At 39.6% G+C, this 13,268-nt stretch overlaps 1 protein-coding gene across 1 annotated transcript in view; it reads left to right on the plus strand.

Annotated features, from left to right (window-relative positions):
* Positions 1-13,061, plus strand: part of DTHD1 (death domain containing 1) — a 67,775-nt gene extending 54,714 nt beyond the window's left edge. Inside the window, exons 9-10 of the mRNA XM_039227046.1 lie at positions 8,270-8,327; positions 12,454-13,061. Coding sequence (XP_039082977.1) covers positions 8,270-8,327; positions 12,454-12,800 — 405 coding nt within the window. The 3' untranslated portion in view covers positions 12,801-13,061. The remainder of the gene's footprint in view (positions 1-8,269; positions 8,328-12,453) is intronic.
* Positions 13,062-13,268: the final 207 nt, after the last annotated feature.

Genomic DNA, 13,268 nt, shown 5'->3' on the forward strand with positions numbered 1-13,268 from the left:
GGTTCGAGCCCCGCATCGGGCTCTGTGCTGACAGCTAGCTCAGAGCCTGGAGCCTGTTTCAGATTCTGTGCCTTCTCTCTCTCTGACCCTCCCCTTCTCTGCTGTCTCTCTCTCTCTCAGAAATAAATAAAATGTTAGAAAATTTTTTAAACATTAAAAAAAAGAAAATCATTAGGAAGAGAAAATACATTTACTGTGCTGTACTGTATTTATCCAAAAAGTCCATGTATAAGTGGACCCATGCAATTCAAACCCACATTGTTCAAGGGTCAAGTGTATATTAATTATATAAATATATTTTATTAAATACATATAAATATATTAGATACTCTGTTAAATACATAGAATATTAATATATATTTAAAACATCAGATGCTATCATAATAGAGTGCTATAGCTATTCATGAAATCTATTTCTCAGTTCAGCCCCTTGGATACATGATTGTGTCCTAAAGGGAAAGGTTTTAATTTAAAAACAGAAGACTTCTTTTACTTACCCCTGCGACACATCAGGGCACAATAAACATCACTCTACTGTCATGTAACAGGATGGATATGAAGCCACTTTCTTCATCCTATCACATTGTACCACACAGCGTACATACCAGGAGGGGTTAGGGTGGCCACCAGTGGAGAACTGCTTTGCTTAGGAGAAAACGAGGGAAAACCATGAGCTGCATATGGAGCAAGCCGGGATCTGGCAGGGTAGCTGCAGAGCACACCTGTGGTAACTACTGATGTCCAACAGTGGGCCCGTATGATACGTCTGGAGCACAAGTGCAGTATGGGTAGAAGCCATCATGGCACACTGCATGGTAGGCCCAGGAAGGGAAATAGTTGTGCCTACAAAAGAAACACAGATGGGCTGCATTGCCTGACTGAGCATTATGGGGGTGCCTGGGGCAACACTGTGGCTAGCAAGAGAGTAAAGCCTATGGGACTGCCAGAAACACTTGGAGAAGACTGTGTCAGAAGCTAGGGTTTCTGGATAAGGACATGGGCACCAGAGCTAAGTCATCTGTGTGACACCTGCAAGGTGATTTATGAATTAGAAATTATTATTATTATTACTGTATTCCTATAGTGTTCTGTAGGTAAGGAGCAATCAGAATTTCACTTTGGTCCTGATGTGATATGAGAAATCATCATTTTTTGGATAAAGATATTTCTTTAATTCTTCTGGGCCTTCATTAGGATATATTTGGGGGACAAGTTGATAATTGATGTAGGTCCTATCTGATACGGTTTTTCTGAGCTCTGCCACCTAACTTTAGTATCAGAAACACCCAGTTTGCTTGTTACAAACATGCCCTTATCTGAGACCAACTGAATCAAGCTGTGAACTTTTTTTTTTTTTTTGCCTTTTTCTTCAGAGTAATTTTCATGGACACCAAGGTTTGAGAACTATTGCTTTATTTTCTCAGTGAGAAGATAAATCCACTAGCTGAAAGAGTGACAACTAGGGGAGAAGTAGAGGTCTTGCAGAGACTGGTAAAAGTTTGAAGTATCCTCTGTAAGGAACAGTGGATAAATCATCAGGGATACATAAAAACATGGCAGAGCAGCCCTGGTCTCAGCTGAAACTTCACACCTTACATGTATGATGACAACAATCCTCGTGATTGTTCACAAAAGGTCTTCATGGTTATCATGTATTTATTGGGGGTATGGTGTGGCAACCATTTGGTAAATATGAGTACTGATATAAAAGAAGATACAGAAAAGGATATAATAGTTTCTATGAGCAGCGTGCCCATGAAGAGGTGTTAAAAATGATTAAAGAAGACAATTGAGGTGATATAAACCTTATTTAATACTTCATGAAGCATACAGTCTCAGAGAACTACAAAATGGGGTGGGGGAAAGAAGATTTTATAGGATGAATAAATAACAAGGGAGAGACAAATGGAAAATATCTTGATTGGCTGGAGGCACAGGGTCAATGTTGTTTAAGGTGAGAGACCCAGAGTTGGCTCAACCTTTGGGGGCCTACCTGGATATACTGAATTTCTGGTCAAGCAGGACCCTTATAAGGACACAAATATTATTTAAGTTTTGGTTTTCTGACATAATATCATGGGAAGAAGCACCTCCCTCAGGGATCTAAAAATGTATTTAAATAGAGGCACAGTCACGTCTTAAAAGAAGCCCCAACATGCTGACCTCTGGTTGACAGCTAGGTCTCTAGTTGTTGATGCTTCCCTACTCACATTGATACAATAGTTCTTGAGGAGCAAGAAAAATGCAACCTTTAGTCATCATCAAACTGTCAGAACCAGAGAGAATGGAAGTGTTGGAGTCTAAGGAAGATGCAAGCAATTTCTGCTTCTAATCATCAGCAAGATGCGGGAGGGTATTGCATCTCACAGTAGAGTGCAGCAGAGGGCTTATATACAGAGCAAGTTGCAGAAAATAGGCATTTTGCTCATCCAGATAAAAATCCAACTGAAGCCTGGAGGAAAGCACTCTGAATCATCTTTAGAATCCAAAGAATGGAGTTGAGGATTGAGTGACTAAATGCAAAAGCCAAAGATAAGGCCAAGGAGATTCTAAAGGTGGCAGTGAGATATTGATCAACCTAGTCTAGGAGATAGAGAAAAGCAAGTAAATCATCTTGAAGAATCAGTAGTTTACAGCCAGTGGATTATAGTCAACTGATGGAGATTGGCTGACACCCTCGAGAAGCTGAAACTAGAGAGGTTTTTCTGTTCTCTCTCTCTCTCTCCCCTCTCTTTTTGTCCTTCTCTGTCTACATGCTGTCCTGACTTACACTATGTTTCTGTTATTGGTCTGTGGGTGATGACTTCAATGTGAATTTTAATTGATAAATGTTTGTTTGGGGAAGTAATTTTTATTTGGAAAATGCTCTCACACAAGAGAATCAGAGCCTAGATTATAAGCTCTTGTAGAAGTTGCATTTGTCCCTGGGCTTTAGTTATTTCTAAATGTTGAGGTGCTTTGCTCTTTCTTGTGTGACTGAATAGCTCCCTAGAACTTTGGGTCTTTGTGTGACACATGAGACTCAGAATTGGATTTCTCCAGCTCTGGAGGTGCTGAAGGAGCTACATTACTTATAGAAGACAACTCCATGCAACAACTGCTAATGAAGCTGAACAAGGAACCACACTTCAGCTGAGGGTGTGACTGGGGCTGACATGGCTAGGATGGATGAATCAGAAGAAGGAGCAGAGGATAGTATTGTTGATATTTTGAAACTTTAATTTCTGTGTGAGGCCAATGAAGGAAAGATATGTTTTGTTTAAAATTTAAGTTTCATGTGATACACTAACTGATGTAACTGTTTGGTCAGTTTATTTGGACATCCTGATTCAGCTTTTTGAGATGGAACCTAGAATGGAACATAAGATCTTGGTATTCTCTACAAGTTGATGGAATGCTCTGATGCATTTTGGGAGAGTCTGGGTATCAAATGAAAGAAGTATTTACAAAGGGCCTTGAGGGGTTGGAGAAGAAAAGTGAGGACTGTCTACATTGGACCCTACAATGGACAGCGAATAGGTATTTTCACACTTCCTTAAGTCCATAAGTAGTCCAGCCATAAGTTGATTTATGGAGCAGAACTGACAAATATTTGGGGTCAAAACTGTACCATGAGGGAAAAAATTGTTGCCATCTTAATAAAACTATTTGTTTGCTTGAAAAATAAAAATGATACAATAAAGTATTGAAAACCTCATTGGGGAGGGAAAACAGACATATAAATGGCATTAACAACGACACAAGACAATATTGAATTAAAAGATAAACTGGATGGGATTGGGCACATTCAGGGTGGTATTAGACATGAGTTAAAAGATCAATTGAATAATCAGGCATAAATTTTCAAATAAGAAACCAGAGACTTGAAAAAGAGGCATTTGGTGCCTTTAAAATATGGTAAGATTTGTAGGAGATCATTCAAGTCAAGAAAAGATACCATCATATAAACAGTTTATACTACCCTATGTATGCAATACCATTTCCAGCACTGTGAAAAGTTCATATAGGAACAAGATACCTTATTGGTTCCCAAAGACATTACAATATAACAAATAGAGCCTAGACTGGCCATGGCAAGTTCTTCAAGTGGTAAAAAGCACAAAGAAGGGAAAATTTTGAAGATGCTATTGGAAATAATGTTGGGTATAATAATAAATAAATAAATAATGGTATGCTTAGTTTTAAGACTTAGTAACAGTGTTGTATTCAGGCAACATGAAAAGAATAGTCAGTAATTGAGTCTTAACAGCAGTGGCCTATAAAATTCAAGACCCAATACCCATTTCAGGTGTGAATTGCTTTCTTTAGTTCCAAAAAAAATTTAACCACTTTTAATTTAATGAGATCTTCACTGCACTTAGCAGCATAAATAAGACACATCTGTATATATTCGAATTAGTAATAATTTTATGCTGATGCCTTTGAGAGGTTGATAGGAAAGAGAAAACTGCTACCCACACCACACTACACCCTTTTACAAAGTAGATGTGTACTACAGAGAGCTGGGGAGCCAGGTTTAGATGTTGTTAACAATCTTCCTGAGGAGTGACATGTTGAAGATGGCATTTGAGAAACTGTATTCAGCAAAATAAAATATACAATATTAATATATAAGCAGATTATCTTAGAGGAATGGCAAACCTTCCTTTAGCAAATGGTAGAACCCGAGAAGATGCAACAGAATGACACCTTTGGACTGGAACAGGGAAGAGAGGAATGTAGGAAAGAATTAGAGTCATTGCCACCAAGGAAGCTATTCAGGGAGCCACACGTAGATACAAGGGATCTGTGGGAGGGGACACTACATGGGACAAGCAGAGGCTCCCCTGTTCAGTTAGAACCTGACCTTGAGCACCAGTGAGATTTGAAAGATGGTGAGCAAGGCAAAAATACTGCACAGACAAAAATCATTAAAAAAAAAAAGAGAGAGAGAGAAAAGGGCACCTGGGTGGCTCAGTCAGCTGAGGGTCCCACTTTGGCCATGATCTCATGGTTCGTGGGTTCACGTCCCACATCGGGCTCTGGGCTGACAGCTAGCTCAGAGCCTGGAGGCTGCTTGAGATTCTGTGTCTCCCTCTGTCTCTGACCCTCCCCTGCTCATGCTGCCTCTCTTTCTCTCAGAAATAAATAAAAACATTTAAAGAAGATTCTTCTCTTAAAAAAAGAGAAAGAAAAGAAGGGAAAGGGAGGATAAAGGAAGGGAAGAGAGCACTAAAAACCCCTGACAAAGAGGCCAAGTGGGAGCACAGCCTGGTGCCTTCAAGTGTCAAAGAGCCCGAGATTTCCATGCTGCCACAATCCACTGGTTCTATGGTTGAGCCCCAAAGGAAGGGCTTGGCTTGAATTTTCATATAGATGAAAATAATACATATATTTAACCACTAGAATACTCTCAGTGCATCAAGATGCTATTAGACATTTTTGAAGAAAGAATGACAGCGGGAGGGGATTAATTATACAAAGAAAAAATAGTATCTCTTGTCCCAGGCTCAATGCAGGCCATACAGTCTTTGATGGAAAAGATAGAATCGGTTTCACTATTTAAATCGCTATTTCTCTGGGGCGCCTGGGTGGCTTAGTCGGTTAAGTGTCTGACTTTCGCTTAGGTCATGATCTCGCGGTTCGTGGGTTCGAGCCCCGCGTCGGGCTCTGTGCTGACTGCCAGCTCAGAGCCTGGAGCCTGTTTCAGAGTCTGTGTCTCCCTCTCTTTCTGACCCTCCCCTGCTCACACTATCTCTCTCTCTCTCTCTCTCTCCTAGAAATAAATAAAAAAAATTTTTAAAAATCGCTATTTCTCAATTTTTTGAAAAGTCGAAGCATATAGTTGATGTTTCAAAAGTTATGTGTGCTTATTTTGCAATTCTACAGTATTAATACACTGTAGATATGTTACTTCCTAATTTTCTCCCATTGAAAGTTTTTTTTAAATGTTTATTTATTTTTGAGAGAAGCAGGGAGGGGCAAACACAGAGGGAGACACAGAATCCCAAGCAGGCTCCAGGCTCTGATCCGTCAGCCACAGAGCCTGATATGGGGCTTACACACATGAACTGTGAGACCATGACCTGAACCAAAGGTGGGCACTTAACTGCCTGAACCACCCAGATGCTCCTCCTGTTAAAACTTCTTAATGGAAAATTTATATACATGTTTATATGATCTATATGACAAGAATACTTACAAAATGTAACATTCAGATTTAGTCCACTTGTATTGAAATCTTCCTGTGAACCAGTGTGTTATGTGTTAGCATAACACACTTAGATTATCCTTTTATTATTGCTGTGAAGTATTTTTTAAAAAACTTGTATTTTGAAAATATGTGAGGACTGCCTTTGACAAGGCACTTCACAATTCAGTAGTTTAAAGAGGAAAATATTCAAATATAAGAAAAATTTCAACTCTTATATGAAAAAGCAGAGGCATTTGCCTTGAGTGTGTTCTTACAGGAGTGAGGCATTTATAGCTAAAGACATTTTCACAATAAAAATTGGTGCCATTGAATATTGTATGAATACATTGTCATTAAAAATTAACTTTGATTACCAGTCTTAATTTTCTGAACTTCTTTATGGCTCCTAATATATTAGTGCATATGCTTTTATGTGTGTATTATTTTCACCCTTTGGACGGTATCAATGAGAAATACTAGCTTATCAACAATTTTATTTTTCATACTGGTACCTCAAGTAGGATCACTGAAATATCCTTTACACTGTGTGCATGCAAACCTTGTTTCCATTGTAAATCACTACTGTAGCAGTTTCTGTCACAAATACTTGTGCATATATGTAAATCTATGTCAGGTTTTACAGACCTTCTAAAAGCCTACATGAAACTTGGAAAATTATTTGTAGAAGGTATTTTTTCCTTCAGTATTATCTGTATTTTCCAAATAACTGGAAGGCATTTAAATTTGCTCTATGAAAGAAAATGCTTTTATTGAAAAAATTTTGGATTCATAGGAAGTTGGGAGATATAGTACAGAGAGGTCTGGGGTTTTCTTTACCCAGTTTTCCTCAGTGGTTACATTTTACATAACTATAGCCCAATGTCAAAACCTAGAAGTTGACATTGATCCACTATGTGTGTTTACAGTTCTAGGCACTGTTCTGGGCACATTTTATCACACATGTAGATTATGTAATCACTGCATTCTAGATATAGAAAAATTTTTATCACTACAAAGATTTCCCTTGTGCTATTCCCCTTTGGCTGTCTCCTACCATCCATAACTCCTGGGAATTGCTAATCTATTCTGCATGTCTATAATACTTTAATTTCAAGAATACCATATAGATGAATCATAGAATATATGACCTTTTAAGACTGGAGTTTTTCACTCAGCATAATCCCCTGTGGACCATGCAAGCTGTTGCTTGTATCAATGCTTTTGACCCTTTTATTGTGGAACAGCACCCCATAGTGTGGATGTGCCTTAGTCCGTCTGACCACTCACTACTGCGGAAACTTTTAGGTGTTTCCAGTTTGGGACTGACACAAGCAAAGCTGCTATAGAACGTTTGTATACAGGTTTTTGAGATTTTTTAAAAAAATAAATCACCTTTCAGAGCTGAGACAGGAGAGGTAAATAAATTGTCCAGTGCACTGAGCAATTTTCCAAATCCAGATATTGTTAGTTTGTCCCCTGTGCTATTTCCATGATCCCATGTTAACAGAGATCAAACTGTTCTGCAGACAGTGGAGAAAGGTAATGAACATACATTTGAATATACTTGGAAAAAATATGGGTTTTAGAATAACATCTGCTCCGAATAATGATTATTTTTAGCATCATGGATACACACTGAGTCACTCATTTATTTACAAAAATTACTGTTTGAGTACCCAGGCCCTGTGCTGAGTGCTGGAGTAAAATGCCTTCCTCACGAGGGCTTTTACAAAATACTACATTTGTTGCATAGAGGTAACTTGCTCTATATTTGCTGCTTTTAAGAGTTTCAAATTTTATTTTACTATTTAACAGTTTCAAATTATAGTTGGAAAATATGTATTCAGAATTAAGGTGGCTGCTATAATATTATTTAAATATGTAGTCTTAACTTTGCTGAAAGATTTGGGCTAATATATTTTGCTTTATCGTTGGAAAGCAATTGCTGAGCATGCACAAGTACACAATCTATTTTTGCAGAGTGTGCAGTTCAGTACTCCTTTCAAAGAACGGTGAGGTTCAGATAGATTTTTATTTGTAGCTTGTTCACAAATTAATGATTTCTTCTGCTTATTCTGTGTCCTTTTCCTCCAATAGCATAAAAAATTAATCAACCGACCACAAAGTACCAAAAGACTTTCTACAGATCCTATAGGTAAGAAATCTTTGCTCTGTTCTCATTATACTGGTACTATTTTTCCTTTTTATACTTTATATATATGTGAATCATTATATAAAAAAGTATAGAGGAAGTGACTTTGCAATTAAACAATCATAGAAAACAAATCAATGAGTTTCTCTTTGGAAGTCATGTACATATAAACCAAAACATTCTCAACTGTGGGTGGTAATTAAAATTGTTAACATCTATAAGAAATATGAATGATGCTAAGTATTATTTTACAAAGAAACCTAGTAATTGCTTCATTTGGTAAATAAAAACCTACAGTTTGTTCGGAAATGTTGTCTATTAAATTGTGAATCAGAATGGGGTCACTTCAACTCTACAGTTGAGGCCAGTAGATTTTAAATAGAGGTGTGTTGGTATGAAACCACAAAAAGGAAAGAAACATCTAGGAGTTGATTATGGTTATGCGTAATTCACTAACATAACAGTGATAAAGACTTCAGGGTAGAATTTGACATTTTTATTCTGCTTTAGGGTTTGAAACAATTCATTTTATAATGTTAACCATCACTAAAGCAATACGTTAGTGGCCTTCAAAAGATATCAATGAGTATGTTTTGACTACTGTGTGAGGCTCACCGCCAATGGCATAGCATCCCCTTCAGGGGTTACCTTTGTGGACTTGTACAGAAAATGTGCAGGCTTTGCTGAATTACATTAAAAGTGAGGATGGGCATAAACCTTAGCGTTACGTACCATCTCAGAAGCAATAAAAACTATTTTCAAAGAAAAAGCAGATGATGTAGCAGAAGCAAAACTAAACATACCAAAGTCCAAACCAAGAAAACCTAACAAAAGATCGAAAAAAGCAAGAGTGGTAGATGAAAGCCTGGCAAGTTTAATAGTGTTGTTAATATTTGAAGAATTTGATGCCCACTTTCCTATGCATACTAGGAAGTCCAGGGTTGTGACAGTGTGCAGTCTCTCAAAACCAAGCTGCTGCAGGAGGAGTGGCAGTAGATGAGGTTAGAAGTTCAGACAATAGGAGGAAGCCACATGACACTCACTTATTAACAAGGAACAGGTAAAATCAGATTAGATTTTGAAACCATCAAATGGAGGTTGATGGGAGACTAAGGAGGGGCCAAAGCTGGTAGCAGGGATGTGAGTTAGACTCCTGGTTCCTGAAATATTCCAGAAAAGAGAGGTGAGGCATGACTGAGATTGTCAGTAAGGCTGGTCAGGAGGGGAAATATCTGAGCTATATTTAGAGTTAGGATATGGGTGTGGGGGTTAAGAAATAGGCATTGAGAAATTTGAATAATGTTACATGTTTTAGCTTACTCAGTTGAGTGGTCATATTAACTAAGAAGTGCATAGAGTGAAAGGAAGGATCACATATAGACAGAAAAAGGCCAGTGGTGATTGTGACTTTAGAAATATGGAGCTTGGATTGACTGTAATATATACTGGTAAAAATAATTAAGTGGTGAATAGTACAAATGCTATACCAGGATTTAGGGAAACAAAGCCAAAGATGAAGATATACCAGGGCTGGGATATTTCACATTAGAGGAAATGGTTATGAAAGTAAATGTTGATGAATTCATTCAGGGGAGAGGACAGAAAAGCAAAGGCCAGATAGAAGAAGTAGTAATTCAGCAGAAGCAGGAGGCAGAGAGTCAACAAAAAGGAAAGAGAAAGAGGGGTGGAGAACCAGGGCAGGCCACAGAACCAGGGGAAGAAGTGAAATGGTTTCTGGAAATCAGAGAAGACACAGACTGAGAATCATTTTCTGTGAGATGTAGTTTAGGAGGACACTAGGAAGATCAAAAAGAAAGGATTCCAGAGTTTTCACAGATGGAATATAACCCCTAAAGCAAGGGCTTAAAGAGTGCGCTGAAGTGATCAACACATGGTATCAAGTTTACATTAGGCATAATAATATTTCATAGCTGTAGGGGAAAGGAGAAAACCCAGTAGCTTGAATCAGCAGGGGAAGCAAAGAAAGGAGAGGCTTGAAGCCTGGGAAGAAAGCGTGGTGAGGAGGAGATCAAAGGACCAGGTGTGAAGGGAAATCACTTGATGAAAACACTGGGTTGGGGGGAAGCATGGACTCTGGCAAGAATGGAGGAGTGGGATTTTGTAAGAAAGTGATTTTCAAATGAAAATGAGGTTTATGAGAACTCAGGTCAAAAGGCTTTGGGTAAATCAGAAGAAACAGACATCTACTGAGTGAAACAAGGTGAGTGAGATTTGGGCTTAAGGACGCTAGACAGGTTTTTTAATGGGTTTGTTAGCTGCTATGATGGCTTGAATGGTGTACAAAACCCAGGGTTAGTTGATGACAGGAAGCATCGTTTCATGCCCCTGGCCATCTCAGTAGCTGAGTGCTAGATGAGTAAAGCAGGATTGGAGATCAATAAATTGAGCACGATGAAAGCTACAAAGGACATCAGATTGTAAGGTGGATGCGAGACCATCGTTGACGTGCACAGCTGCTCGTGAGGAGTGTTTCTAACAGTACAGAGGTATGTGTAACCCAGGAGAGATGAGTGATGGGAATTGAAGGACTCGCTGTTTGAGTGGCAGGAGCAGGAAGTGTGTTAAGCAAGAGCAAAGGAACAGAAGCTGTGGCAGCTTAGAAGGTAGAGGTCAGCAGTAATATGGAGAAGCCGAGGCCATAGAGGTGGATGAAACAGGAGGATTGGCCATGAGTGTCAGTTTCCAATGTGGGGTCACAGCACAGGTCACTGATGCTGACAAGGTTAAGGAACCATGTGGTTGGAGGTGTGACAGATTATCAACAGGGTTACGGATGCCACAGGCCAATGGCAGAAGATAGATGCTGTGGACTGGGAGAGGAAGGCCTACCCATGTAGCATGAGAATGTTGCACGGTGGAAGCACAATGTTGGTTTGAAAGTGACAATGGAGAGCGAGGATATGTTGACTCCATTTTCTGAGTAGCTTTTGCAGCAAAGTGGCATGATGCATAGTGTAAATTTATGTGCAATTTATGTGAGTGGGTAGGTGGAAGGAATCGTTGAATGGAAGGTGCAGATGCAGAATGCTTTATTGACATCAGAGCAGACAGGGGTTGGCTGGAGAGTGGTGCAGGCTGAGGCTGGGGCATGGAAGCGGAGGATAGTTGGGCTTAGGGGTTTCCCTGGGAGTCATGGATTGGAGTAATACAATGAAAAAATAAATAAATAACAACCAAACAATAGAAAAATGGAATCATGAGTTAAGGTGGTAGACCTAACCACCTCCCCAGGGCACAGGAAGGGGCATCTGAAATCCAGGATACATTCAGAGGAGATGTTTGCAGTTGTAAATAGTCCAAAGGTCCAGGGAAATGTTGGCATAGAGGGCCTTCCAGAGAACTGCTTTTTGGGTTGGATTTTGGGGAGTTTGTGTGTGTATATTTGGAGAGTGGTGAGAGGACTATGTAGCTGGTATAATTTCTTTTAAGTTTGTTTGTCTGTTTAGAGTGCAAGTAGAGGAGGGGCAGAGAAAGAGACGGAGAGAGAGAATCCCAAGCAGGCTTTGTGCTGTCAGAGCAGAGCCCAACACGGGGCTCCATCTCCCAAACTGTGAGATCATGACCTGAGCCCAAATCAAGAGTCAGATGCTTAAGTGTCTGAACTGCACAGGTGCGGTTATACCTCTGCTGGTATAAGTTATATATCAGATTAGCACTAATTAAGACAAACAGTTCTGAACCTAGAAGTACCCTTTAACATGGTGCTACTTACTCCAAGTATGGTGGAGGACCCCATCCAGTACCAACATCACCTGGGAACTTGTTAAAAATGCCAAATTTTACCATACCCTAGTTTTACTTAATAAGAGTCTCTGAGGGCAGCACCTAAAATCCATTTCAACAGCCTTCCTGGATCTCAGGGGATTTAAAATCCGAGAAGCATTTCTAGTCCCCCTGTAATAGGTGGTTCCCTCTGGGGGAAGACCCTAGAAATGGCAGGGATCCAAAGGCTTTCAACAGTGTGGGCTGGGGAGTTTCCAAATCTTTCCACTGTTCAGAGGCCAAACCAGAGAGCCCTTAGATTTCCTGTGAGCAGGTGTGGAGGGTTAGATAAGCTTATGTCCAGAGAAAGAGTCCTAACACTGGGTGTCTCCCGTGTGACCGACAGAAGCCCTATGGGATAACTTGCTCTACTGGCTGGCAGAGGAGCTCTCAGAAGAAAATGCCACCCGTCTCTCCTCCTCCCTTCCTCTTCGCCACAGCACCGTCCAGCTCATCAAACTGAAGAACCCTGGTGATCTCACAGAACAGATCCACGAACTTCTTTGCTTCTGGAAAAGATCACTCCCAAATTCCACTGATAAAGTTCGTCTGCTGGCTCGTCATCTCCGCAAGATCGGCAGGAATGATCTTTCCGAAGAGCTCAGATTCAAGTGGGAGAAGAGGTGTTCAATGAGCGATAGTAGTGGTTTGATACAGCAGAGTAACGATGGACCACTCTTTCCTTTGCCCTAGAAAGGGGTCGTAGTTGGTTTTAAGGCTCTGTTTCTGCCAACATTTTACTGGAGGTTTCCAAGTAAAATTGTTTGAAGGACATCTTTTTGATGGATGTGCTATTTGAGACAGGTGGAAATGCACTAATCAGATCATAAAAGGCATTCTTGGGATTGAAGGCTCCTTCGTGGCTCAGAGATATACATTCTGCAAGAATTACTGTCTTGAGTTCAGTCAAATTTAATAGCATTTGTAATAGAGTTTTCTGTGTTTACATCTTAATAGCTGAGGTTGTTTTCTAAGTGGAAAGGAAAGATATGCTATACAGAACCCCCTTTTTATTGTTATCTACATAAAAGTAAGCTAGTTATGCAGGAATCCAAGCAACAAATTCACATTATGCACACACTGTACAGTCTGCAGTTAACAATACAAAATAAATTGGGCTGCAGCGACCTGATGCTGATGATAGCAAATCAGTAAGAAAAC

Source organism: Hyaena hyaena, unplaced genomic scaffold (assembly GCF_003009895.1).
Source record: "Hyaena hyaena isolate Hyena2069 unplaced genomic scaffold, ASM300989v1 scaffold_24, whole genome shotgun sequence".
NCBI classification, from domain to species: Eukaryota; Metazoa; Chordata; class Mammalia; order Carnivora; family Hyaenidae; genus Hyaena; species Hyaena hyaena.